Source organism: Leopardus geoffroyi, chromosome E1 (genome assembly GCF_018350155.1).
Source record: "Leopardus geoffroyi isolate Oge1 chromosome E1, O.geoffroyi_Oge1_pat1.0, whole genome shotgun sequence".
In the NCBI taxonomy this organism is placed as follows: domain Eukaryota; kingdom Metazoa; phylum Chordata; class Mammalia; order Carnivora; family Felidae; genus Leopardus; species Leopardus geoffroyi.
In genome coordinates, this window is record NC_059330.1 from 578,336 (window position 1) to 605,116 (window position 26,781).

At 62.7% G+C, this 26,781-nt stretch overlaps 1 protein-coding gene across 2 annotated transcripts; it reads left to right on the forward strand.

The window, feature by feature from the left end:
- The first annotated feature begins 20 nt into the window (after window positions 1-20).
- SLC13A5 (solute carrier family 13 member 5) lies at window positions 21-25,741 on the forward strand. Of its 2 annotated transcripts, none has more exons than XM_045487286.1 (12): window positions 21-130; window positions 6,231-6,359; window positions 6,562-6,698; window positions 8,776-8,960; window positions 9,518-9,686; window positions 10,702-10,824; window positions 12,593-12,808; window positions 13,513-13,613; window positions 14,550-14,668; window positions 17,922-18,083; window positions 20,665-20,802; window positions 21,464-25,741. In XM_045487286.1, exons 2-12 carry the CDS (start codon window positions 6,261-6,263, stop codon window positions 21,593-21,595), a joined length of 1,581 nt encoding a protein of 526 aa, XP_045343242.1. In that variant the 5' UTR covers window positions 21-130; window positions 6,231-6,260; the 3' UTR covers window positions 21,596-25,741. The 2 variants fall into 2 exon arrangements, with proteins under 2 accessions (XP_045343242.1, XP_045343241.1); XM_045487285.1 differs by lacking the exon at window positions 21-130 and adding an exon at window positions 926-1,053.
- The last annotated feature ends 1,040 nt before the right edge of the window (window positions 25,742-26,781 follow it).

A 26,781-nucleotide genomic window follows, 5' to 3' on the forward strand; every position in this document is an offset into this window, starting at 1 on the left:
CACCAACAGAAAGCTGCAGGATGAGACCAGCCTGCGGAGAAGGGAGGGAAGGAGGCAGTGAGGAGGGCGTATTGTCTGCACCTTGGTCTCCAGCGCCCCAGCCAGGGGCCCAGCACACAACAGGCGCTGAGTAAGTGTTTTCAGGAGAGAGAATGTTTGAAGGGCCCTTCCACCGGAGACCCCCTGCCCCGCCGCCGTCCCCTCTGTAACTTGGCAACAGCAGCCTGGGTCAGGCGGGAGCCGCAGGCGGCTGGTGTCCGCTGGAGGGCGAAAGGCGCTCGGCCCTCGGGGACCTTAGCGCGGCCTCCTCGGCGATCGCTGCAGAGCTCGGGATGCGCTGGGTCGGGGAGAGCGCGCGGAGGGGGGGAGGGGTCCTGTGCCCAGCGCAGCACGGACGCGGCGGGGAGGCCGGGGTGACCTGCGGGCGTAAGGCCTGCGGCGAGGAGGGCGCGGGGACGTCTCCGTCAGAGACCCTTCTGGAGTGCGGGAGGCGGGGGCGGGAGTAACCGGCAAAGGAGGAAGCGGCCGGGGCGTCGGTTCCGAGGGACCCAGGGGCTTGGGAGGACTTTCCGTCTGGGAGCCCCGCGGAGACCAGGAGGCTGCAGGTGGCTCTGGGGACGGGGGCTCACGCCAAAGCCGGCACCACGAACGACCTATCGCCCCTGGTCGGCACCCCCGCGCGCGCCTCTGTCCTGGGCGGCGCAGGCAAGGCTTGGAGAGCCGGCGGATGCCCGGGCCCAGGACGCTCCCGGGCGGGGTTGGCGTTGTTGGGGGCCGGCGCGCCCCACCGACCCCGCGCGGTGGCCCCGCCCCTGGGGCCGCGGGGAGGCCCCGCCACGGGGGCGGGGTTGGCACTGCCCCCCCTCCCCTTCCCGCTGCGGCCCCTTCTTAAGCCCTCGGGTCCCTGGCTGCCGTCACTCGCCTCTCCCGCCGCCTCCCTCCTGCGTTATGGCCTCGGCGGCGCGCACCTATGTCTCCAGGTTCAAGTCCTTCGTGATCTTGTTCCTCACCCCGCTCCTGCTGCTGCCACTCGTCATTCTGATGCCCGCCAAGGTCAGTTGCGTCTCCCCGCAGCCCCGCCGACCCCCTGCGCCCTGCGCGGGCCGCGGGCACCGACCCGGGAGCACAGAGCTGGAGCGCGGGGATCCCCGGGCGCGCACTCTGGCGGGAGCTCCGGGGGCCAGATGGGAGGTGCCCACAAACAATGTCGAGGGGCACGGAGACCCCAGGGCGCAGAAACCCGCAAGCTAGCTGGGATCCTGCCACACAGGCTGTCCGTGGGCTCAGCCCCTGGCTCGGAATCTCCCTCCACTTCACCCTCAAGTGTCGCCCGCACCCACGGGGAGCCTGGGCGCCTGTGTACCCCCACCCCCTCTTAGCAAGTGAGGAATTCGCAGCTGTGGGGGGCTCCCGAGGCCAGTCAGGGACGCTCGCAAAACGATCACCCCTGAGTGGATCCCGAAGGGCTGTTTTTGCCTCTCCCTGGCCCTTCTCTGAGCCTCAGTTTCCCTCTCAGTGATGCACATTTCTTCCCTGCTCCGAGGCCGGGCAGCCGCCGGCTGAGAGGCTGGTCAGAGTTGGCCTGCGGCTCCGGGCAGGAGGCGGGCGCGTTCCCAGGCTCACGCCTTGGGTGGCACGACCCAGGGCTTCGGGGAAGCCGCGGCCCTTACCCGGCTGCCCAGCGCTCAGGGAGGGAGGCCTGGATGAATGGCCTTGGCCGCAGGGCGGGGGCGGGCCGGGAGCCCTGGCCGCTGGGCCGTGGAAGCCCGTTTGGCAGAGGCCCGAAGCCCTTTGAAGCCTTTTGTGGCTGCTGGCTGCTCCTTCCTCCATGCCTTCACTCTGAGCCCAGACAGGAAACCTCCGGTCCCCCACCCCCACCAGGGGGCAGGTTCAGGGGAACAGAGGGGCTCTTTAGGGGGTGCCCCGGGGGCCAAGGAGGTAGGGGGGCTGGGCTGGGAGTTCGGGGAGCCCACCTGCGACAGATTTCACTTCCACCGCCGCCTTCTCTGTGCGACTTTACCCAAGAGCCCGCACTTTCTGGGCCTTGGTTTTCTCATCTCTACAGTGGGCGAGGAGGTGTGCTTCTGACGCTTTCGGACTTTGGGCACCAAAAGCGGACGATGCCAGCTCCTAGGATGGGGGAGGGAGGCCGGAAGGACCCTTGGGTGGGCTGCGCGTGACCCTGGACCGGCCAAGGGCCTCAGATCCAACCGTGGGGGGCCCTTCGGTGCCGCACCAGCTGCAAGAAGCCGTATTTTCTCGTAGACGGCGAGGGAGCCAGGCAGGAGAGCTGGCGTTTCCTCTGTGCTGGCAGGGAGTGAAGTTCCTGGGAGGGTGACAGCAGCTTGGCTGACCTTCCTGCTCAGAGAGAGCGTGGCTGAGACCCCACCCCCCCCACCCCCCCCACTCTCCCCCACCCACCCCCCCCCCCCGGCCCACACACACCTCTACACGCCCGCATGAGCGCACACAGGGGGGTCCTGATGGGACCCTCAACTCGGGGTGTGTATGCACGTCAGCAACCCGCCCTGGGAGCGAGGATCAGGCGAGGAAGGGGAGACCCTCGTGAGAGGTGTCCTACAGGCAGCCTTCCGTGCTGTCCCCTCCCCTCCCCCCCCCCCCCCAACGGCGTCCGGACCCTGTGTTCTTGTTCCCTCCCGTGTGCATCTTGCTTTGGTCACCAGCGAAGAGCTCGCTGCCCCGCCCCCACAGCGCCCCCTCGTGCAAGGAACTTGTCGGGGACAGGGCTTCCGGGAAGGCGGCGGGCGGGCGGTCAGCAGCGTGGGCGGCCGTCCCGGTCCCCGAGCCTGCGGAAGCGGCTCCCAGGCAGCCACTCTCTGCCGGTGCCCGGCCCTCTCCCCGGCTTTGCTCTCTTTCCACCTTGATCCTTCCTGGCTTCATCTCTGCTCCACCTCTTGGGACTTTTCTCTGGGTCCTTCCCGAGAAGGTTGCTCTTTAACAAAATAAACAATATGTTCATCCTATTGTTTGTTTTGTTAAAATTATTAAATAATTCTCTTTTTTAAGTTTTTTTACGTTTATTTTTGAGACAGAGAGACAGAGAGAGAGAGAGACAGAGCACGAGCAGGGGAGGGGCAGAGAGAGGGGGAGAGAATCCCAAGCAGGCTCCACAGTGTCAGCCCAGAGCCGGACGCGGGGCTCGAACCCACCAACCGCGAGATCACGACCTGAGCCGAAACTAAGAGCTGGACGCTCAACCGACTGAGCCACCCAGGTGCCCCAAAATTATTTAAAAATTCTTAATTGCAAGGTCTGTTACATATAATATGAACATGAAAACACCCTTAAGTGCCCTAACACACACCCACGCACAGATGTGCTCTCACCCACGTTTCCCCGTTAAGCCCCGTGTCACAGACACCCTTGCTTATTAATTAGTTTCACAATGAGCCATGGTTTTATTCACTTGTGCATCGGGCAGACAGCTGTTGACCCGCTGCGTGCTGGGCACTGCCCTGTGCCTCCCACTGTCCACCTTTCTCTCGGAATTAAGCTCCCTTCCAGACGCATTCCCAGCGGGTTATATTTGGTGCCTCCAGGGACCGGGCCGTGAAAAGTGGTTACACGTGTCACGTTGCTGAGTTTAGACGACATGAGGCACACCCAGCCCTCTCTGCACACCGGACGTTAATGGGTGCTCTTGGCTGGGCACGAGCCGGGAGAGGGCCGGGCTGGGAGTGGCGGGCGGGGGGGGGGGTGGGGGGAGGGGATATCCGCGACCTTGCTGAGCATTGCTACGGCAGGATGATGACAAAGAGAAGGATTTGGGGACAGCGTTGCGGTTTTTAAAGTGTCTACAATGTACCTCCTTATTGTCGGCCGCTGGAGGGGATCATTCCTAGCCTCCCCCCGCCACGGAACCAAGGTCCAGACACATCAGGGACCCTGAAGGCCAGACAGTGGCAGACAGTAGACAGGGATCGGGTCTGTCTAGCGCCAAAGCCTGGGCTTCTAACCGCGCTGCAGTCCTGCCTTGAACCTTGCGACTCCAACCAGCATTGACCCCTGCAGGCCCCAGGCCCGGGGAGGTCTGGCAAAGTCTGGGGACATTTTTACGATCACCCCTGGAGACGGCCCTTTCTACTGGCGCCTAGTGGGGGCAGAGGCCACGGATGCTGCGTCTACAGCTCAAGGCCGGCTCAGTCCCCCACGGAACCGCTGGTCCCCACGCGGCAGTGGCCGGGCTGTCGGGCAGTGCTCTGGGGTGCTCCTGGGAGGCCAAAGGGAGTTTACTTTTTGATGACTGGCAACACCGTCCAGATGGAGAATTTCCAGGTCTTGGTGCAATGTTTCCTGCACACAGTAGGTGGTCTCCTGGGTGACGAGAAGGTGACGGTGCACAGGTGCATCTGCCGTCAGGTGGACGGCTCAGGCTCGGCTGGTCTGTCCCCGCATCGGTACTCGGCCAGCATCCCCTGAGTGTCAGCCGATGCTGGGTGCTGAGGACAGAGTGACCCACGGGCTCGGGCTCTGCCCCCAAGCTGGTCGCTGTTGGGTGTGTGTGCTGGGTGGGGGCCAGCCGTGACAGCCCAGGGTGCGAGCTGCTGGGGACACAGGGTGGGTGGGGCGGGGGAGGGGCCGGGGAGAACCCCGGAGCTGTGCGGCCAGCGGTCCCTCCAGTCGGGGGGGGGGGGGCGGGTAGCATGTGTGCAAGAGAAAAGTGGTGACAGTCACCGCCAGAGAAGTTCAGGGTACAGGGCGGGGGGGAGGGGGGGCGGTGTCTGTAGGGCCTGCTCCTCACAGGGGGTCTCCTGAGCCCTGCTGAGGCATTTGGGTTTTGTCCTGAAGGCAACAGAAGGCTTTTAAATGGGGGATGCCCTGAACAGATTCGCAGATTGGGAGAGGGAGCCACAGTGTGCGGGGCCGGACGTGGGAAGATCAGAAGGGTGCAGGGGGGCGGTGGCACGGTGAGGGGCAGGGGCGGCAGGTGTGGCTGACTCGGGGGAAGGGCCGGGAGCGGGGAGAGGGCGGTCTGGGTGGGCACCCCAAATGCCAGCCTAGGGAGGCGGGCCAGGTCATCCCCGTCCCCGGAGGCGATGGGGCCGAGGCCCCAAGTCCTACAGCCGGTGAGCGGCCGGCCTCCAGCTCGTGCCAGAACCAGGCCTGTCTCACCGCAAAGCCGAGGTCCCGGGGGCTACGCGGCTAACGGCACCGACGGACGGTTCGCCCAGGGTTAGACTCCACTCGGAAGCTCGAGGCCTTTGTGACGGGAGGTGCTGATGAGAAAGCCCAGTGATAAAAACAAGCCTGAATACCCTGCACCGGTGGTTCTCCGCACGGGCTGGTTGGCAGCTAGTTTCCGGGAGCAGGTGCTCCGGGCAGCCCTTTGGGACGGGAATGAGAAGCCGAAGCAGGAGTTGGGGCGAGCGGGTCCCCTGGAGAAGTGGGGCGGTCCCGAGCTCCCGTGCCGGCCGAGAAGAAACACTTCCTCCACGGCAGGGGGCCAGGATCCCCGCCGCATCTGCTGTCGTGAGAGTGACCGGCGCGTTACTAAACAGGTGCAGATCTTCCTGGACTTGGGACGGGGCTGTGTCCCCGTGAACCCACGGCCAGCGGGAGGTATCTAGGCGGAGAAAACATTCAGCACCTGCCGTGGCGCCTGGAGCTCACCGGCCGGCCCCGCAGTCGGGCACCAGCCTCTCCGACCTGAAGTGTTGAATGTCTTGTGCAATTCGTGGAGTGCGGTCCCGAGAGTGACAACCGGGAGGCCCGTGGGGGCGCAGAACGGTTGTTCTGAGCTGAGGCCGCTGTCGCCAGGGTCACAGAGGAGGCCGGCCGCTCGCGCGGAGCCCGGGGAATTCTAAACACGGATCCTACTTCGCGTGGCCACGTTGGCACCTTGGAGGGTCGAAAAACCGTTAGGTCAAACCGTGGGAAGCCGGGGACCTCTGTATTCTGTCCTCGTCCTCGTCCTCGTCCTCGATGTCGTCGTCCTCCTCCTCCCCCCTCTTCCTCCACGCCCCCTCTCTTGCTCTGTCCTGCACAGGTGCAAGGGCTTGCCCAGGACCCAGCTGGGAGGCAGGGGCACGAGGTCCTGGGTCCCCTCGGGTCCTGGGCCGGGGAGGCCGTGCCGGTGGGGCGGCCTGAGGGCAGGCCCTCTGACTACGGCAGCCTGCTCCGGCCGTGCCCGCGGCCACCGGCGGGGGAGGGGGGGGGCCTGGTGGGGGAAGGGGGCACCGGGTGCCGAGGCCTCAGGGCTGCTCCCTCAGTTCGTCAGGTGTGCCTACGTCATCATCCTCATGGCCGTGTACTGGTGCACGGAGGTCATCCCCCTGGCCGTCACCTCCCTCATGCCGGCTTTGCTCTTCCCGCTCTTGAAGATTCTGGACTCCAAGCAGGTGAGCGCCCCCGGGGGCCCCCGGCGGCATGCTGTGTCTGCCCCGTGCCCGAGCCCCTGTCGGAGCTGCCCGGCCCCCCGGGGACCCGACGTGTCTGGCCCGCGGACGGACCTCCTGACCTTCCGTCCCCACTCGGGCGGCCCGGCCTGCTGGCCGGTCCCGGGGCCGGGGTGGCCCTAACGGGCCCCGCGCTGTCCCCCAGGTGTGTATCCAGTACATGAAGGACACCAACATGCTGTTCTTGGGCGGCCTCATCATGGCCGTGGCCGTGGAGCGCTGGAATCTGCACAAGAGGATAGCCCTGCGCACGCTCCTGTGGGTGGGGGCCAAGCCAGCACAGTGAGCGGCCTCTCTCTCTCTCTCTCTCTCCCCCTCTCGGCACAGGGCTCTGCATGGCCGGGCCGGGGCGGGACGCGCCACACCAGATGCCCCGCGGGCGAGGGCCGGCCGCCAGGGCTTGGCAGGCAGTGGACCCCTGGGTGGGGCGTGTGAGCAGCGGGGAGTAAAGGTCCTCTGAATGCAGAAGACACTGGGCAGGGAAGGCCCCCGTGTGTTCAGAGGACCTGGGGGAGGGGTTGCAGGTCCCGCAGGGAACCGAGCGGGTGGAGGTTGGATCAAGCCCTGCCTGATACCCCTAGGGGTTCTGTGGGGAAAGCAGGAAATGGGCGGGTCAACAGCCCAGTTCAAGGGGAAACAGAAAGGCCGCCCCTCCGAAGCTGGCACATGCACCCCCCCGCCCCCCCGCCGCAGAGAAGCCACTATGTCATTTTCCCCCACCTCGCTCAGTACCTCACTTTCTCATGGCTGCAAGGTCCCCCCTGCCCGCCACAGGCCTCTACCCGCCATCCCATGGAGGTGACGAGAGCGGGACCCCCTGGGTGCGGTGAGAGCACCTGCAGACCCCGGGCGGGCGGAGCGCTTGACCCTGACCGCAGCACCTGCCACCTTGCCCTCAGGCTAAAGACTGCTGACGGCCACATGGGGGTCGGACCGGCCTGAGCCTCTAACTGGGGACTCGGGCCGCACCTTTCTCTTGGGGCTCCCTCAGTGAAGGCAGGGAGCCTGTGTCCCCTGTGTCTCCAGCCCGGCTTCCGGAGGCAGCGGCTGGTCAATTCCTGGTACATCCCTCCTGGGGATTCCATGTGCTGGGGTCGTGCCGGGCACTCCCAGACCCCGGCCCCCGATCTGTCACGCTCCATGGAGCTTCTGCAGGGAGCTTCTACGGGGTCGAATGCAGAGCCCCTGCATAGTCTAGAGGCTTGAATTCTAGAATTCTCAGAATCCTCACTCTCGGGATCCTTGGAGGGTGTGGCTTCTCCACAAGCAGGTGGACCTCGTTCTGGAGCGAACTGCACAGATTTGCCTTCCAGACCCGGGACGGCCACACACTGGTCTCCGCTCCTCCTGGGAGCTCGGCCTCCGGCCGTCCACGGCATTGCCCATCCTGGGGGGGCTTTCCGTTGAGCCTCTGTGGGGTCTTGACTCATGCAGACGTGGCCTCCTCCTGGCCTCTGCTCTTCTGGGTCCATGGGGCCCACCTGCGTGGACACCTGTTGAACCTCCCTGGATCCTTCCTCGGGCCGGTCGGTGACCTCGGGGAGGGGTCTGGCCCACAGGAGCACGGAGACCACCAGCAGCGGAGTCCCATTCAGCCACCCCCCCCCCCCCCCAGCCTTCCAGTCCCAGCCCTGGAGCCTCGGGGAAGAATCAGACCCTCCCTGCTCACAGCCGAAGGGGGAGCAGATGTGGGAACGTTCCTCCAGATCCGGCCAGAGACGAATGTCCCAGGGAGGCTGGGGGGTGGGGGAGGGGATGTGCTCGGCCCTGGTGGCGGGAGCTGGGAGGGAGGCCTCGGAGAAGGCTGCGGTCTGACAGGTTCTCCACGAGGAGCCAGTCTAGACGCTGGGGAAGGTGGGGTGTTACCAGTAAAGGGACATGTTTCCAGAACAGTCTGTGGTCCTGGTCCACTGCCGAGTGGAGGGGGCAGAGGGCGTGGATGGAGCCGGGGGCAGGCTCCCACCCCTGAGGGCTGGCCGCCCAGCCGGGTCGCTCTGGGGCCAGCTCTCCCCACTGGGCCGGCTCCAGCTGGATGTTGGCGCTCACTTGCTGGATGGGAGCCCCTTACAGCCCTGACTGGGTCTGAGGCTCTCGGTGACCCCGTAGCCGGCACAGGGGTGTCAGAATGTTTGTGGGGAGGGTTGTGGGGGGAGGCACTATAGCTGTGACCCCCTCCGACACCATCCGGTCTCACACCGGCTTCCACGCCTCGGCCCCGCCCCTGCCACCCCTGCAGGGCCGTCCCGTCCCCCGCTGGCTCCCGAGGGGGGGTGTCGGGGGAACCTGTGGCCTCCCTCCCCTCCCCGCCTCTGCAGGCTGATGCTGGGAACCTCCCTCCCTGCCCCCCCCCCCCCCACAGGCTGATGCTGGGCTTCATGGGCGTCACGGCCTTTCTCTCCATGTGGATCAGCAACACGGCCACCACGGCCATGATGGTGCCCATCGTGGAGGCCATGTTACAGCAGATGGAGACCGCCGGCTCCGCCGAGGCCGGCCTGGGGGCCCTGGAGCTGGCAGACAAGGGCAGGGCCGGCCAGCTGCCAGGTGAGCCCCGGCCCGGGTGCCCCTCACCCCTGCCCGCACCTGCCCCTGCCCGGGGGGCCTCTGCTCCCACAGGCATCGGGGGGCGGGGGAAGGCCCCGGGGCTGGCCAGAGAGTGCCCGTCTTATTCATTCTCTGCCGCGTTCACCGCACGTCCCCGGGGTGGGGGGGCGATGGCCTTGTCGCCGGGCCCCGGGCCGGGTTCCGGCTACAGAGGTGCACAGACACACTCCCCGGGGATGGCAGAGCCCGGCAGGCCGGGTAGGGAGGCCCCCGGCGAGGCTCATCTGACCCAGGGATGCCTCGGCCAGACGCCGAGGGAGCGCTGGAGAGGGACGGGCCTTGCGGGGGGAGAGGGCCCTGAGGTGGATTCGGAGGGCTGTCCCTGTCCCCCAGCGGAGGGAACAGCCTGAGCAGGGACAGGGCACCAGGAGAGAAGGGCGTGTGTGAAGCCGCCAGATTTGTGTGGAGCTGAGCTCCTGGAAGGCGGTGGAGGCAGGCCGCAGGGGCCCGGGGCAAGGTCAGGCGCCGGAGCTCAGCCCGCCGCGTGCCCCCCACAGGGAGCCAAGTGACCTTCGAAGGGCCCCCCGAGGGGCTGCGGGCCGACCGCGACTGGAGGAGCGTGCGCAAGGCCATGACCCTGTGCGTGTGCTACGCGGCCAGCATCGGAGGGACCGCCACACTGACAGGGACGGGGCCCAACGTGGTGCTCCTGGGCCAGATGCACGAGTGAGTCACAGGCCTGCCTTCTGGGGACGTAAGGAGGGCCCCGGGGCCGGGGGGGCCCCCAGCTCTCCTTCCTGCTCAGCTGGGGCTGGGGCCGGGGCCGGACAGCCCTGCACCTGCTCGAGACCCCACAGGCTGGCTTCTGCTCTGGGGCGAGCCCTGCCCTCCTCCCCGGGCTCTCGCTCCGACGGGAATGCGCCCTGAATACGGAGCTGAAGTCGAGGGAAACGACAGTGTGGCACGAGAGGCCGGGTCCCCGTCAAACTTGCAGAAAACAGACACAGAAGCCCCCTCGCAGCGGGCTCGATGCGTTAACAACCCCGGCTGTTAACGGTGGTGCCCTATGGGAGGGTCACAGGTCAGGTTACTTGTTGCCTCTAAGCGCCCTTGAAGGGGCTGCAGAAAAACCACAGGGTTGGTGGGCACGTTCCCGCCCTGGCCACAAAGGGACACGGGCCTTGAGGAATCTCATCCTGGGCCTGGCTGGTGCGGGTGGGGCTGGGATCACCGAGTGAGGGGCCCTGACGGGCAGCTACCCGCTGGACCAGGCCAGCAGGCAGGACAGCCGGGAGGCGGGAAGGAGCCCAGCCCGCAGACACTTGAGGCCCAACACGCAGACTGCTTTGATCTTTGAGGACCTTCTATAATGATGGCCTTACCGTTCTCCCTGGAGTTCCTCTGGGAAAGGCAGCTGAGCGGGGAAGGCTGTGTCTAAGGGAGCCGGTGCTGGCGGCAGAGGGCTGGCCGCCGCAGAAGTGACCCTCCGCCAGCCCCAGGAGGATCGGGAGGGTGGCTTTCCCAGGGCCCCCCCGCCCCCCCACCTCATCCGTGGAGCCCTGAAGCTGTCGGCCGGCTCCTGTGTGTAGGCGAGGCCCTGACTTTTGCGAGGTCCCCGGGGGGGCCCGGACGCTCAGGCAGGGCGGTCAGCCACCCCCCGGTCTTGTTCTGTGTGTGGCGAGGCCCGGTCTCAGCGTCCACCCCGGGGCCACCGTGCACAGCTCAGCGTCTCTCCCTTCAGGTTGTTTCCGGACAGCAAAGACCTGGTGAACTTCGCCTCCTGGTTTGGCTTTGCCTTTCCCAACATGCTGGTGATGCTGTTGCTGGCCTGGCTGTGGCTCCAGTGCGTCTATATGAGGTTCAGGTGAGCGGGTCCGGCGCGTCCGTACGAGGCTCAGGCGAGCCCGTCTGGCCGGGGGTCAGGGCTTCAACATGCGAACGTGGGGGACACAGCGGAGTCCATAAGAGCCCCTCTTGGGGAGGCCGAGGGTTACTGCCCTTGACTGCCACGAGGCCCGGTACGGCCAGGCGTCAGGGGCGCCAGCCTGAGCGGGGGGGCTGCCCGAGGCCCCGAGGCCCGCTGAGCTCCTGCCAGAGAGAGCAGGGGGCGCCGGGCTGGCCCCGAGGCCACAGGGGCACTGCCAGCGTCAGGGGATGTCATGTCAGGAACCCCAGCCGTGGCCCCCCAGCCCGGCGAGGCTTCTGCCGCCCTTCTGAGGAGGGCGTCCGCCTGTGTCTGCGTTCTGGGCTGCCGCGCCCACACTGCCAGCCCGCGGCTCCAGCCCCGTGGTCCTTGCTAACCCGACGCGGAGCCTGGGGGGGGGGGGGCAGCTCCCCGGAGCCTCGCCGGGACAGCTTTTCACACTCAGCCCCGATGGCGGGAGCAGCAGGCCGTGCCTGGAGCGTTTCGGGCCCCGGGGGCCCCTGCCCCAGGCTTCCTAGTTGCCCTCACCGGATCAGGGGTAGCGCCTGCCTCTTACGGTGCCCTCCTCCGGGTCCCGCATCTGGATGGTCGTGGGGATCAACCTCAGGTCGTGGGGCACGACCTCAGGGAGGCTGCCTCCAGCCTCCTCTAGGAAGCTCGTCCGGGAAGCTGCCTTCCGAGTTCACGAGTTCACATCCAGCCCGGGGTCCACAGGCCCCCGGCACTAACTAACGGGACATCACAGCCGGCTCGTACCCGGCTTTCCTGAGCAGGCCATCCCCGGGGCCAGGGATGGGGGTTCCTCTGTGCACCTTCCCCGGCGACGCCCTTGGGGGTCCGAGGGCCTCCCCGCCCCGGCTCTGCAGCACCGGGTCAGGGGCTCCGTGGCGGCCATTCTACGGGACTCTGCACCCCCCCAGCCCGGGGCTCCCGCGGGCAGCCCGACCCACCCGCCGGCATCGGGTGCCAGCCCGGCAGCCGCCAGATTAGCCCTGAGCCGGGAGCGGACCGCTTCATGTCAGGGAGGGGGCATCCGGGAGGCGTGGCGGCAACGGCTGGGGGCCGGCATGGACACCCACCTGCCCGAGGGAGTCCCATCTGCAGCCGCCGTGGAGTCAGTGCCGGACGTGTGACACCGGACACGGCCGGGCAGCTGAGAGCACCGAGTGGCCCCTTATCCCGGGAGCCGGCGTCACGAGAACGGCTCACAGACTGGCCCTTGGTGCCGATTCCGTGCACCCCTGCCCTCCCGGGAAGGGTGCCCCAGGGGTCAGGAGGCACTCCCGCCAGGGAGGGCTCTCCGGGGACAGTCCTGTTGGCCTCGCCCGGTGCCTTCAGGCTGACGGAGGCTGGAATGCCCGGAGAATCCCGTGGGCCCACGTCCGGGGCCCTGTGGCCCTGGCCGGCCCTTCCCACGGCTGAGGTACCCTTACAGCTGCCCAGGGATCCCTCCTCCTCCTTGCCCCTCATGCCAGCACATCCGGGGGAGGTCCTGCAGGGCGCACTGTGGTGGCCGTGGCCGCAGGCTCCCGGGGAGCCCCCTCCGGCTCTGGGGACGCCCTGGGCCACGCGCTGGGCACACCTAACAGAGACTTTCCCGCCCTGCGCCCTGCGGGGGAGGGCCGGCAGGTGAGGGCCGCCGTGGGCGACAGGCAGCGCCGTCTGACTGTCCGGCCGGCCTCGCCGCCTTCTGTCTCTGCACCTCCAGTTTTAAGGCGTCCTGGGGCTGCGGGCTGGAGAGCAGGCGTCACGAGAAGGCTGTGTATGAGCTGCTGTGGCAGGAGTACAGGAAGCTGGGGCCGTTCTCCTTTGCCGAGGCCAACGTCCTGCTCTGCTTCCTCCTGCTGGTCGGCCTGTGGTTCTCCCGGGACCCCGGCTTCATGCCCGGCTGGGTGTCGCTGGCCTGGGAGGAGGGCGAGACAAAGTAAGTTTCGGGTTCCCCGGCCCCGCGCGTGACTTCTGCAGCGCCGCCTCGGTTCACGGCCGGTTCTCTTCTCCCCAGTCCTCGCGACAGGCCCGCAGACAGTTCCTGCTGGCCAGGCAGGGTGGCCGGGATGTGACGGAGAGAGATTTGCTGAGCCCGGAGCTCTAGCTTCCAAACTTCTGTTCTGCTGTCTTTCCTCCCTCTGAAAGCAGACGGAGTCCGGGGTCCAGGGCCTCTTTGGCCCGGAGGATGTGTGCTGCCTCCCTCCAGGTTGAGCTGTTCTGTGGCCAGAAGGAAGCAAGGTTGAGAAACACCCGTGTCCTAGACAAGGCAGGCCACGCGGGCGGGCGGACAGCCGCCTGTGGCCACCTGTGGCATTTGAAGGCTCTTGAGTTATCACCAAAGCCCTCGTGGGCACCCTGGTGAACCCAGGATTCCAGAGAGTCTGATGAGGAGAGGTCATGAGGCTCGTCCACGGAGCAGCACAGACCGAGAGGGAAGCCAGTGGCTGAGGGTCACCCAGCTGGGGGCAGAGCTGGGCAGAGACGTGGACACCCTGGTTTCCAGCCAGGGTTCCGTCTACACGGCCCTTAGGGCTCCGGTCCTCACGCTCAGCTGAGCCTGTAGACGCAGAGCAGGCTCGTCGAGTGGTGATGGTCCCCAAACTGAGCCTCTCTCTGTGCTCTCTGTGCTCTCTCTGCTAGGTACGCATCTGACGCCACCGTGGCCACCTTTGTGGCCACCTTGCTGTTCGTAGTGCCTTCGCAGAGGCCCCAGTTCAACTTCCGTGGCCAGACGGAGGAGGGTAAGGCCCCCGGGAGCGTTCGTCAGGCCTTTCCTGGGGACTGTTTTCTGCAAATTCTTCTCTTGTGCCCTCCAGACGTTTGAAACCTTGGCGATATTATAAGAGAACAGACAGACGTTTCCAATTTCCCGCAAGGCCATCTGTGCATTTTCCGGTTTCTCTCCTCCGGTCTTTGCTGGGATGCATGTGTGTTACACGGGCCGCTCAGATTCCGTTTCTCGGTTGTTTGGGTTTTCGTGTCTTTACGGTGTGATCACTTCCTGTTAATGCCACAGGCTTCACGTCCATTTTCTCTCATTACGGCATCGAAGCGCGTCGAGGGGCGGAACTGTTCTCTCTTGTGGAACGTTCTGGCCGTTTGGAATTTTCCGTTGCTATCAATTAGTGTTTTCAGATGCATAGGTGTTTCTTCTTTTTCTAAAAATTTTTTAATGTTTTTATTTATTTTTGAGACAGAGAGAGACAGAGCATGAGCAGGGGAGGGGCAGAGAGAGAGGGAGGCACAGAATCCGAAGCAGGCTCCAGGCTCCGGGCTGTCAGCACAGAGCCCGACGTGGGGCTTGACCCACGAACTGTGAGATCATGACCTGAGCCAAAGTCGGACGCTTAACCGACTGAGCCACCCAGGCGCCCCTAGGTGTTTCTTCTTTAGGATAAATTTCCAGGAGTCGTGTTATCGTAAGGGTATATATGCCAAATGGCTTTTCAAAAAGATTGGGCCAATGCGTATGCTCCCCAGGAGTGGGTGACAGCGTTACCCAGCATTTTTCAGCAGCACTGGGTGTGGCGTTCACTGTGAGTTTCAGCTGATGTGAAACCTCGCTCTGGGAGGGCGTCCCTGGTCCACACAGGCTTTGATTCCCCTGGAATCGATCTCTTTTGCTTCCTGCTGCTGCTCTGGCTTGTGTATGTGTGTCTTTTATTGTTTCTTCCCAGAAAGGAAAACTCCATTTTATCCCCCTGCGCTGCTGACCTGGAAGGTGACCCAGGAGAAAGTGCCCTGGGGCATCGTGCTGCTGCTGGGGGGCGGCTTCGCACTGGCCAAAGGATGTGAGGTAACGCCCCCGGCTGCCGGCTGCCAGGGCCCCTCTTGCACAAGACGGCGGCAGAGACCCGAGGTGTCCCTCTGCCCACACCCCTGCTCTGTGCTCTGTGGCTCTGTGTCTGCTCCGCAGAACTGCACGCGTCTCGAGGACAGGGGACTCTGTCTCGTCACCGAGAGGCCCTGCAACACGGGCAGTGCCTGGAAGAGAGAAAGTGCTCTTTGAAAAATTGCAGAAACGACTGAATAAGTGACCAAGAGAATAAGTTAACCAAGAGAGGCAGGGGACGCTGTGAGGGCTGCCCCGGGGGTTGGCAATAATGATCTCCGCTTTGATTTGTTCTGGGGGGTCTTTCTTTCGAGTCCCTGTGACCGCTTCCGCCACTACACCTGGTTCTTTTACTTGATGAGCTCCTTGTTGACACAGTTGACATTTAAGCATTTTTCCCTAGATAGGTGTGTAGCAGCACGGAAGGAGAGGACTGGCGTTTAGGAGAAAACACACACGAATGAAACTTCCTTACTTCTATTCCTCCCCAGTAGGGAGGAAGCAAGGTTGAGGGAGAGATGAGCCCGCTTCGTGCTGATATCCATCCACCCATCCAACCGTCTGTCCACCCGTCCGTCCATCCATCTGTCCGTTTTTCCTTCCTTCCTTCCTTCCTTCCTTCCTTCCTTCCTTCCTTCCTTCCTTCCATCCCTCCAGCTGGCTGTCTGTCCATCCATCCATCCATCCATCCATTTTTCCATCCATCCATCCCTGCATCCCTCTCTCCCTCCAACTGTCTGTCCGTCCATCCATCTATCCATCCATTCATCCATCTGTCCATCTGCCATCTCTCCGTCCATCCATCCATCCTTCTTTCTGTCCATCTGTCCATCCACCCATCATCCATCCACCCATCCATCCATTCATCTATCCACCCATCTATTTTTCCTTCCATCCATCCAACTATCTATCCATCCATCCATGTATCCATCCATTTATCCATCTGTCCACCTGTCCATTCATCCACCCATCCATCCATCCATCCATCCACCCTTCCATCCGTCCGTCTGTCCATTCATCCACCCATCCATCCATCCATCCATCCACCCTTCCATCCGTCCGTCTGTCCATTCATCCACCCACCCATCCATCCATCCATCCACCCTTCCATCCGTCCGTCTGTCCATTCATCCACCCACCCATCCATCCATCCATCCACCCTTCCATCCGTCCGTCTGTCCATTCATCCACCCACCCATCCATCCATCCATCCACCCTTCCATCCGTCCGTCTGTCCATTCATCCACCCATCCATCCATCCATCCATCCACCCTTCCATCCGTCCGTCTGTCCATTCATCCACCCACCCATCCATCCATCCATCCACCCTTCCATCCGTCCGTCTGTCCATTCATCCACCCACCCATCCATCCATCCATCCACCCTTCCATCCGTCCGTCTGTCCATTCATCCACCCACCCATCCATCCATCCATCCACCCTTCCATCCATCCGTCTGTCCATTCATCCACCCATCCATCCATCCATCCATCCATCCATCCACCCTTCCATCCGTCCGTCTGTCCATTCATCCACCCATCCATCCATCCATCCATCCATCCACCCTTCCATCCGTCCGTCTGTCCATTCATCCACCCATCCATCCATCCACCCATCCACCCTTCCATCCGTCCGTCTGTCCATTCATCCACCCATCCATCCATCCATCCATCCACCCTTCCATCCGTCCGTCTGTCCATCCATCCATCCATCCATCCATCCATTTTTCCATCCATCCATCCCTGCATCCCTCTCTCCCTCCAACTGTCTGTCTGTCCGTCCATCCATCTATCCATCCATTCATCCATCTGTCCATCTGCCATCTCTCCGTCCATCCATCCATCCTTCTTTCTGTCCATCTGTCCATCCACCCATCATCCATCCACCCATCCATCCATTCATCCATCCACCCATCTATTTTTCCTTCCATCCATCCAACTATCTATCCATCCATCCATCTATCCATCCATTTATCCATCTGTCCACCTGTCCATTCATCCACCCATCCATCCATCCATCCTTCCATCCGTCCATCTGTCCATTCATCCACCCATCCATCCATCCATCCATCCACCCTTCCATCCGTCCGTCTGTCCATTCATCCATCCATCCATCCATCCACCCTTCCATCCGTCCATCTGTCCATTCATCCATCCATCCAGAAATAGAATGTCATGGGCAAATTTGGTCTATCTTATTTCTGCTGTTCCCTCAGCATCTAGAATACAGCCCAGTGCATAGCAAGGACATAAATGTCTTTTGGATGAACAAATGCATCCATCTGGTCACCTCATCCATCCATCTGTTATCTCCCATTCATTCATTCATTCATTCATTCATCAAACATTCCCTTTATGTCCCTGTTAAATCAGTCTGAGCATTACAGAGGAGATTGATATATGTCAAGATTGATATATGTCCAGATGCGAGGGGGACGCATCTGGAAAAGCATGTCAGGGAGAAGTGACACTTGAGTGAAGGAGGAAGCGTGCCATTTCTAGTGCAGGAGCAGCAGAAGAGGAGGCTGGTGCAGCCACTCCACCGAGGGTTACAACAGAGAGAGTGGACTTACTGTGAAGACAGTGGGTGACCACTGAAGGGTGGTGGCCACGGCGAATCAGTCAGATCTGCACTTGGCAAACACCCTGAGGTCGAGTAGACCTAGCAGGGAGGCGTTGAGGGAGATCCAGCAGACGCCCCATCCAGTCGGTCGTCCAACCCAGTCTCAGAGCGTGAGGCCCCGTGAGCTACTCTTTCCTGAGACTCGCTCCTGCTCTAAATCCCCAGTGTCTGCCTCGGATCCCTCTCCTGAGCGTGGAGAGCTACCGGGGGCTGAGAGGAGATGGTGACGAGGAGCTCTGGGTGACTGGGTGGCTGAGTGGGCATAAGGAAGAAGGGGACAGGGACCCCAGGGTGGTGTCCAGCTTCCCGGGGTGGGCGGCAGGTATATGGGAGCCCCGGGGAGCAGACTCTGGGCCAGAGAGAGTGAATTCAGGTAGAGGCATGTTGAGTGTCACTGGGCCAAAATTCAGTTGTAGACCAGCTGGGCTGGAAACGGATTTAGGAGACAGCAGGGCGAGGGTGGGGATTGAGGGTGTGGCCTCGTGGAGCCCACCCGTGGCTCTTATGCAGAGAGAGAGTCAGACTTGCAGGAGGGGCTGAGCTCCCCGGGCCCGCAGCCTTCGGTGACTGCCCCCCCCCGCCCCTCTGCTTTCAAGGCCTCGGGGCTGTCGGAATGGATGGGGGAGCAGATGGAACCCTTGCACTCTGTGCCCCCGGCGGCCATCACCTTGATCCTGTCCCTGCTTGTTGCCGTGTTCACCGAGTGCACGAGCAATGTGGCCACCACGACCCTATTCCTGCCCATCTTCGCCTCCATGGTGAGTGACCCACCAGGAAGGGGACCCTTAGCCGTCATGGCACAAGAAGCCACCAAGCTGGGACCGTGTCCTGGGTCCCTGAAGGGACGGAGCCCAAACACGCTTTGCGGGCCTGGGCCTCTGAGCCTCTGTTGACCCTCGGTCTCTGTCCTCGGGTCGTCCGCGGTCACCAAAGTGCACAGCAAGAACCAGGCCCTCAAAATCCATTTATAAATGTGGCTGGTTATTTCTCAAGCCGAGGAGACAGGATTTGCGGGCCAGTGTCACGGGGGTGATGGAGGGTCTGGAGCACGCAGCCCGGGGTGTGCACGAGGGCGGCCGGGCGGGGCCCCAGGAAGAGACCCTGGGGGACTGGGTCTTGGGGAGGCGGGAGGGAGAGGACGGGCAGGGCGGGGGCGGGGGGCGGTGCCAGGCTAGAGGTCTGTGCTGTGGGCAAGCATGTGCGAGCCGGAGCTCAGGAGGAGGCAGGGCACGGAGAGGCTGTGATCTCTTACGCTTCCTTCCAACGCCCATCGCGCGGCGGTCCCGACCTCGGTGGTGCGGCAGGAGGCTGGGCTGGCGGCCGGGGGACCTGGGTCCAAGCTGTGGTTAGGGCCAAGTAAGAGGGGGGCCGTGGAAATCTTCTGTGGGCGACAGCCCGAGCCTGGGAGAGACCGTGGTTGTCACCCTGGAGTCAGGAGTCTGAGCCAAGAGCTCAGGATTCAAGTCAGTAGATTTCCACTCTGTGCCCCGGCGTCCGCGTGTATGGAAGTAAAACCCAGTGGTTTTGTCCTTCCGTTCCCGGCAGGGATGAAAGTGTTGGAACTCGGTTCCCCTAAGCAGGCTGCTGGGCCAGCGCTGGTGAGCGGGCCCCCCCCCCCCCCCCGGGAAAGGCCTCCAGCCCAGAGCCAGACAAATGGAGGTCTTCACCTGGGGGTGTGGCCAGGCCCTTGGAAAACAGGCTTTCCTAGAAGCAGAAGCCCACGGTACCTCTGAGGCCCCCCGGAGCCCCGGCCTCAGCACCCACCCCAGGAGAGGGGGCAGGAGGCGACCCCCAAGCTGGGTCACAGAGGCACATGGGGTGCATACACCATACACACCAAGGCCAGGACGAAAGGGGGGTCAGGACACAGACGGGGGCCCTGCCTGGGCCTCTCAGCCCTCCCCAGAGGGCGTGTGCCCGGGCGTGGCCTCTCCTGAGACCTGTTTACTCACAGGAACCCTAACCTGAGGTCCGCCCCAGCAATTTCATGTCTGGGAATGTATGTCGGGAAGATCTCCAGAGGTGCTCATTCCAGAACAACCCATCACAGAGTTACTTGTTACAAAAATATTTTCATAACAGCAGAGGATTGGGGAGATTAAATATATTCATACGGAATGATACTATCAAGCATGGGGGGGGGCAGATCACAGCTTTGAAGGGTATTTAGAGTTGAAAACGTGATACTGACACGTGGCTAACAAATGTTCAGTAACGCCAGACCCTGACCCCCCAGCTTCCATTTCTGTTATTAATGTCTACTTTAAAATTTTTTAAAATGTTTATTGATTTTTGAGAGAGACAGAGCACGACCGGGGGAGGGGCAGAAAGAGAGGGAGACCCAGAATCCGAAGCAGGCTCCAGGCCCCGAGCTGTCAGCATAGAACCCGAGTTGGGGCTCGAACTCATGAACCGTGAGATCACGATCTGAGCCAAAGTCAGACGCCCAACCGACTGAGCCCAGGTGCCCCTCTGTTATTCATTTCTTAGGTATCTTTCTGGATGTATCACACACATACACACACACACACACACACACACACACACACTCTTTTTAAACCAATGGTCTCATTCTGTGGTCCTGCTCTGCACCTGAATTTTGTTTTCCTGTGCTGTCATTCTTCACAGCCCCAAGCTGTCCCCTTGTTTGTAGGTACGTTTTCATTTAAGCAGCCTGCTTCTGCGGCCACCGGCTTAGGGATGAGTCTGTCTCCTGAGTGCTTTGCTGATACAATGTTGCACAGGCGTCTGTCCTCACGTGCACATAATCTGCACGAGGGATCATCGCTAGTTTCGATAGGCACGAACAAAGATTGTGAGCCGTAGCATTCGTCCATTCAGCAAACATTCAACGAACATCCACTCGGTGTGGGGCGCTGTCTGATGTGGCTGAATTTTAAGCTGTGGAGTAAAAAGAGGTATCGAATTCCATATGCAAAACGATCCCAGACATGTGTAAGAGCACGTGTGTGCGTAGGTGAGGAGACGCGGGCCCTCTAGGTCCGTGGCAGGACGGACAGCCATGTGCACACGTGGGCCGCGGGGACGCCGCGAGATTCGGTGTGGCCTGAGCACCCGGCATGGTCTGTGGCACGGAGCTGGTGCCCAGGAAGTAGGTGTTGAATGGACCGAGGGGGCCTTCGGGAAGGCCTCCCCGGGAGGTGGCTGTGGGTTCAGCCTTCAGGGCCCAGCAAGGCTCTTATCGAGACCCGTGCCGACGGGAAGAGGGGCCGGCGGGACGGAGGCACAGGGCGCATTAGGGGGACGCGTTTCAGAGAGACGGTCCCTGGAGCCTTCGGCGGCTGCGTGTGTGACCCGTGGCGCCGTGTTTCTCCCCAGTCACGTTCCATCGGCCTCAACCCGCTGTACGTCATGCTGCCCTGCACCCTGAGCGCGTCCTTTGCCTTCATGCTGCCCGTGGCCACCCCGCCCAATGCCATCGTGTTTGCTTACGGACACCTCAAGGTTTCTGACATGGTAACGCACGACTCCCGGCTGGCGTCAGGGGTACCGACCGGTGACGGCCACGACCCGTGCGTTTGCATGCATGTGCGCCTTTGCTTCTTTTCTGAGACGTTCTCACGTTCCGGGGACCGCTCTCCGCCCCCCAGAGCTGGGAGGTGAGGCGTGGAAGCTCTCACCTGGGGAGCCCTCGCTGAGCCCTCGGAAAGGGTGAGGGCGGGGGTCCCGCGTGGCCGTGACGGGCTTCCAAGACCAGCGGGAGCCCGCGAGGACAGTCAGGAGAAGCAGGGAGGGGGCGGGAGAGGCCACGCCTGGGAGCGGGGGATGTCCTGGACGCAAACGCAGACAGAGGACGGCCCCCTCCTTTCTGCTTTGGCTCCGTCACCTGGGATGGGAGGGGGAGGCCAGAAAGGAAGGCCCTCGTGGTCACAGAGCCTCCGCTGGGCCTCAGGCCGCCTCCCCGAGGCTGTTTCCAAATGCTGGCCTGGGTGTGGAGGTTTCCCGGAGGCTCTGAGCACCGAGGACACCTGCCAACCCGCCTTGCTCTGCCTGGGGGCCGGCTGAGCACAGAGCACAGAGCACGGCCCAGGGACGGGGGCCCAGCAGACCAGCCGGTCACGGCTGTTCTGACGGCCCGGCCACCCGGGGGTGCTGACTCTGACCCGTCTTTTTCCAGGTGAAAACAGGACTCATGATGAACATAATCGGAGTCTTCTGTGTATTTCTGGCTGTCAACACGTGGGGACGGGTCATCTTTGACTTGGACCATTTCCCTGACTGGGCTAACCTGACACACGCGGAGACCTAGGGAGAGCCTCGCGACCCGGCACGCCGCCCCCACCCTCCTGAGGACCCGAACCTCCCAGCACACCTCCCGGCACAAGTTTGGGGTTCGCTCCCCAAAGCGATCCAGTGATGCCCACACCCCCACGGAGACCCAGCCTGGGGGCTCCATGCCGAGCTCGGGGGGGAGGGCTCTGCAGGGCGGGAGAGGGGGGAGCCCCCCGGGGGCCTGCTGTCACTCCTGGGACAGGGATCAGGACACAGGCTCCTGTCCCAGCTCGGCCGCCAGCCGGCCCCAGGCTGGGGTCTGGCGTCATCTAAGGGGGACTCCGATCGCAGCTTGGGAAGCGAGAAAACAGCCTCCAGAGCCCGTCCGTCTTCCAGCGTCTCCTGGGCTCCTCCGCTCCTTCCTGTCGCTCGGCAGGGGCCACCCGGCCCGGGGACGGCCGCTGGGGTCGGAGCCTCTGGGACCCGTGGGGACCGTGTTGCAGCCACCGGAGGGTGAGGACTTTGGCTGACATTAGCCACCGCACACCGCTGGCTAATCTCCCCTCCTGTCCTCGCCCCGTGTCAGCGGATGACGCGGACCCTTGCGCAGCCCTCCCACGCACCCCTTCTGTTGTCCGGCCCACACATGCTCGGACCCCTGGACCGGGGCCCCTTGCACCCCTGATCCTGCAGGCGGTGAGCCCAGCCCTGGGGGTGCTTTTCCTGACACCCCACGCGGCCGTGGCCGCACTCCACGTACGGGCGGCCGTGGCCCCTTTGGGGCCACCGGTGGGGATCTGGGTGCTCCTGCACCCGCAGGCCCGGCGTGGACACAGCTGCTGACGGCCAAGAGCAGGGTCCCCACGGGGTCTCCCTGCCGGGGTTTCAGCTCCCCGCCGCTGACTGGTGGCCACAGAGCTGGCCACAGAGCTGAGGATAAGCAGTGCTCGGCGGTCCCTGGGCTGACAGCATCTCGTGCCGCCCGGGGCGAGGACGGCAGGGCGGCGCGGGGACCCTCGGGACCTCCACCCCCCGCCCGCCAGCCTCCTTGGCCGCTCTGGAAGCAGAAGCGCATCAGGATCCTTGATGGCATTTTTCAGGGCAGGACGCCGTTCAGGACTCAGGGCAACGCCCTCGGGGACCAGGCTCCCAGGAGGGGATCATTCCGGGCCCTGCCCCGAGTGCCTTCCACGGACAGGTGCGCTGGCTCTGGGAGGGGGCAGGGGGGTGAGTGAGCCTTACTGGCCGCCCACCTCCTGTCCCCGGTGCTGTCCCGGCATCTGTCCCTGGGTCCCCGCGGCAGCCACATGGGCTGGGCCGGTGTTATCCTCACTTGTCTGTCGAGGACACGGGCTCCGAGGGGCCAAGTCACGTGTCCAAAGTTGCGTCCAGGTTGGCGGCAGTTAGGGCTCCATCCGGACGTTCCACCTTGGTGTCCACTGCTCCCCGTCTAGCCGAGAAGGGCCTTGGCCCCCAGGGGCCTGTCGGGGACAGTGGGGGGCCATGGGTTCGGGGGAGAGAGTCGCACCGGGGCCCCCACCGCTGCCTCCTCAGAGGCGGGCTCAAGACAGCACGGGGCGTCTGTGTCCGAGGGAGCAAAGTGTCCGGTTAGGGAGAGTGTGAGGATGGCCGGCTGCCCCTCCAAGGTGAGGGACATGTCCGTGCCCCTGTCCGAGGGCCCCGAGGGCCTGGGCCCCCGCCGGCCGGGAGCTGGGACGTTGGCCGGGCCAGAGGGGCCAATGTGGGTGCGGCCGGTGGACCCGCCCAGAGGGTGGTCGTGAGCGAGGTCATGAAGGGAAGGCCGTCCAGGAGGCCTGGCTCGGGGCTGGGGGCAGGGGGGCTCCGGCTGGCTGACAGGGAGCTGGGCAGGGGCTTCCGGAGAGCAGACCCTCCGGCTGGGGACCAGACCACAGGCTGCTTCTACACAACTTCTCCCGAAGCCGCGCGCACTCCCTTATGGCCAGTGCCTGCCAGGACTGCGTTCGGCTGCAAAGTAACCGTCGGGCATGTGGTGTCCCCGGGACAGGAACTCTGAGGTCGATGGCCCTGGACTCCTGAGCACACGGAGCTTTCACTGTGACGCTTGCCCCCGCGGCCCCTGGCCCTGGAGGCGGGAAGAAGGGGGCGTGAGGTCTGCTGCGTCGTCCCCTTTCACCAGGAAAGCAAACGCTTTCCCCGAAGGCGTCTCCCCTCCAGGGGCTGCCGGCCACAGCGTGGCCACAGGCCACCGTCAGGCAGGTTGTGGACCCAGGGCAACCGGAGCGCCGTCAGGACGTCAGGAGGCCAGTCGGGACTCCTCTCCCGGGCCTGGGGACTGGGCCCACGTTTCCTCCACCCACCACAACGTCGGGGTTCTGGCAGGAAAACGGTGGGGGTGCTGTTGGGCCGCTAACGAACAGGGCTACTCTGGCCCCTCCGAGGGCCCTTCCCCAAGGGACCCACGGCTCCCCTCACCCACCGCCGCCCCCACCCGGTCTTCGCCATTTGCCGGAAGGCCTCGCACACCTCTGCCCCGTCAACATTTTGCCTCTGAGAGGTTCTGCCCAAGACCCTTGTTCTCTCTTCTTGGCACCTGCCTGGACGTTTGGGCCCGAGGTTCACTGAGCACGCGGTCCTGACCGGGACGGCTCTCTCAGCCGTGTGGCCGGGGACTCACGACCCCGCGGGGGTCCCGCGCATTGCCCAGGTTGTGCAGTGTCCACCCCCGTCCCCCAGGCTGAGAGCTTCCTCAGGGAAAGGCCCCAGCCTCCCCCGCTGGCAGGGCCAGTGAGCCGACGCGTCCCCGGGACGGGTGACCGGTCCCTCCTCCCCACCGTCCGTTCCGCGGCGGCCGACGAGGGACAGCGAGTCCTCTGCTCTGGGCTCCGAGCGGGGATGAGCTCGGCAGCATGGAGTCCAGCCTCAAAGTGAACACTCAGTGGGCTTCTTGGTGGCTTGTCCTCGGAGTAGAAGTGAAGACCAGACCCAGGGCTGTCTGGAGGTCCTGCTCGTGCCTCAGAACCCCTTCTTCTAGGTGCTTCTCCCTCAGGTCCTACGGCCTCTTAGGAGCTGTACCTCCCAACCCACCGGGGAAGCTTCCTCTCACACACACACACACAAAACTAGGAGTTTCCACCAGATAACCCCCCTGTGCCACGAGCTGGGTTTTCACGTTCTTCAGTGGAAATCTGACCATCTCGGGCTGAAATCCTTGCAGTCCGGTATTGGGTTTATTTCTCTTGGTGCCCTGGTTCAGGATTCTGCTTCTCCCTTCCCTGGTCTGCTTGTCCAGATGCCCACGTCCACCCTGAGCGACGCAGGCTGCCCCCGGCTGGCCGCCGTAAGGCAGCGTTTATGGCCCCGCTTCCAGAGAAACCCCAGACTTGAGTCTCGGAATGCTGTTACCCAGCCGGGAAAGTCTGGCTCGTTTTTGTACTTAAAAAGTTAACACCAACACGGTACAAGAAATTCCGACGGTACCAAACAGCGTTGAGATGTGCCCTCCACGCCGGACCTCAAGGCCTCCAGCCCCTCCGGAAAGGGGTTCGCCAACAGTGTCTTCCACATCCTTCCAGAAACATCTCGTATATATGAGCTATTGAAATAGATGTACATCCTCCTTATCGCGCGGGGCATGCTGCGTGCACTGTCCTTATTCCCGCCGCTCCCCTTAATTTATTTGGAGATCATTCCATTCCAGGGCATGTTAGGTTTGACTCGTTTTTATGTCTTTCCATTCAGCGGTTAATTTTGTTTTTAAATTGAGGTGAAATTAAATCCAGTGAATTGTACGGGTCTTGAGTATACAGCTCAGTGTTTTAAGCAACCGTCTACACCTTGTAAGCGACATCGCCGCCCCCACCCCCCACCCCGGCCCACGTTCCCGCCTCCCTCCGCCTGGAAGGCCGTGGCCCCTTCCCGTAACCCACCCCCTCCCCCAGGCAGCCCCTGTTCCCGTAAACCTCCCTTACCGCGGGCTAGCTTTGCTCGTTGAACTTCATACACACACGGATCCGTAAAGAACACACCCTCTTGTGTCTGATGTATTTGCTGAACCGAATGCTTCTGGTAATTCACGCTGGTCGCTGTTGCTGAGTGGCGATCTGTTGTGCGAACAGGCTACAGTCTGTTTACTGTCCTTGGGTGGACCTTTGGGGTGTTCCAGTGTGGGGTTATTACGAATAAAGCCGTTACCTTCTCTGCACGGGTCTGTTTGTGGACGTGGGTTTTCGTTTCTCCTGGGCACGGGCCTAGGAGTAAGCCCCAGGCTTTTTAAAAGCTGCATCGTACTCCGTTGTAAGAATGTACCGTCCGACGCTGTAGTGAACGTGCCTGGACTTACATCTGCATGAACCTACTCTCCCAGGACGGCGGCTGCAGGGAAGGGTGTGTGCATTTAAATCTGGGACAGATGCTGCCCAACGGCTTTCCAAAGAGGCTCTGTGTGAGGCCCTATTGTCGCACATCTTAGCAACTCCGTGTACGATCAAGCTTCTCAATCTTCGCTAATGTGACCATTGAAGAATACTAACTCATGGTTTTCAATTTCTTTTTTTTTTAATTTTTTAAATGTTTTCATTTATTTTTGAGACAGAGAGAGAGACAGAGCATGAGCAGGGGTGGGGCGAGAGAGAGAGGGAGACACAGAATCCGAAGCAGGCTCCAGGCTCCGAGCTGTCAGCACAGAGCCTGACACGGGGCTCGAACTCACAAACCGTGAGACCGTGACCTGAGCCGAGGTCGGACGCTTAACCGACTGAGCCTCCCAGGCGCCCCCCGATTTCTTGAAATTACATAGAACAAGGAACATGAATTTTTTCCCCACATATTTATAAACCATTTGTGTCTCTTTTTGGTGAACTCCCTTTTCCCATTTTTCTTCAGAAGTTTTTTAAAAGGCCTTTCCTTGGGGCCTTTTTTGGGTGGCTCAGTCGGTTGAGCATCTGTCTGACTCTTGATTTCAACTCAGGTCATGATCTCAGGGTCTTGGGATGGAGCCCCACGTCAGGTTCTGAGCGGACAGCACGGAGGCAGATTGGAATCCCCCCTCCCCCCGCCGCCGTCCCTCTCTAGCTCACTATCTCCCTATACACATGAAATACACATGTGTATCTCAAATACACATGAAAAAGGAAGTTTTTTTTAAAAGGTCTTATTCATTTGTAAGAACTCTTTATATATTAAGGACACTGGTCATTTGGCATAGGAATGTTCACAGTCTATGTTAAGATCTGGTGAAGCTCG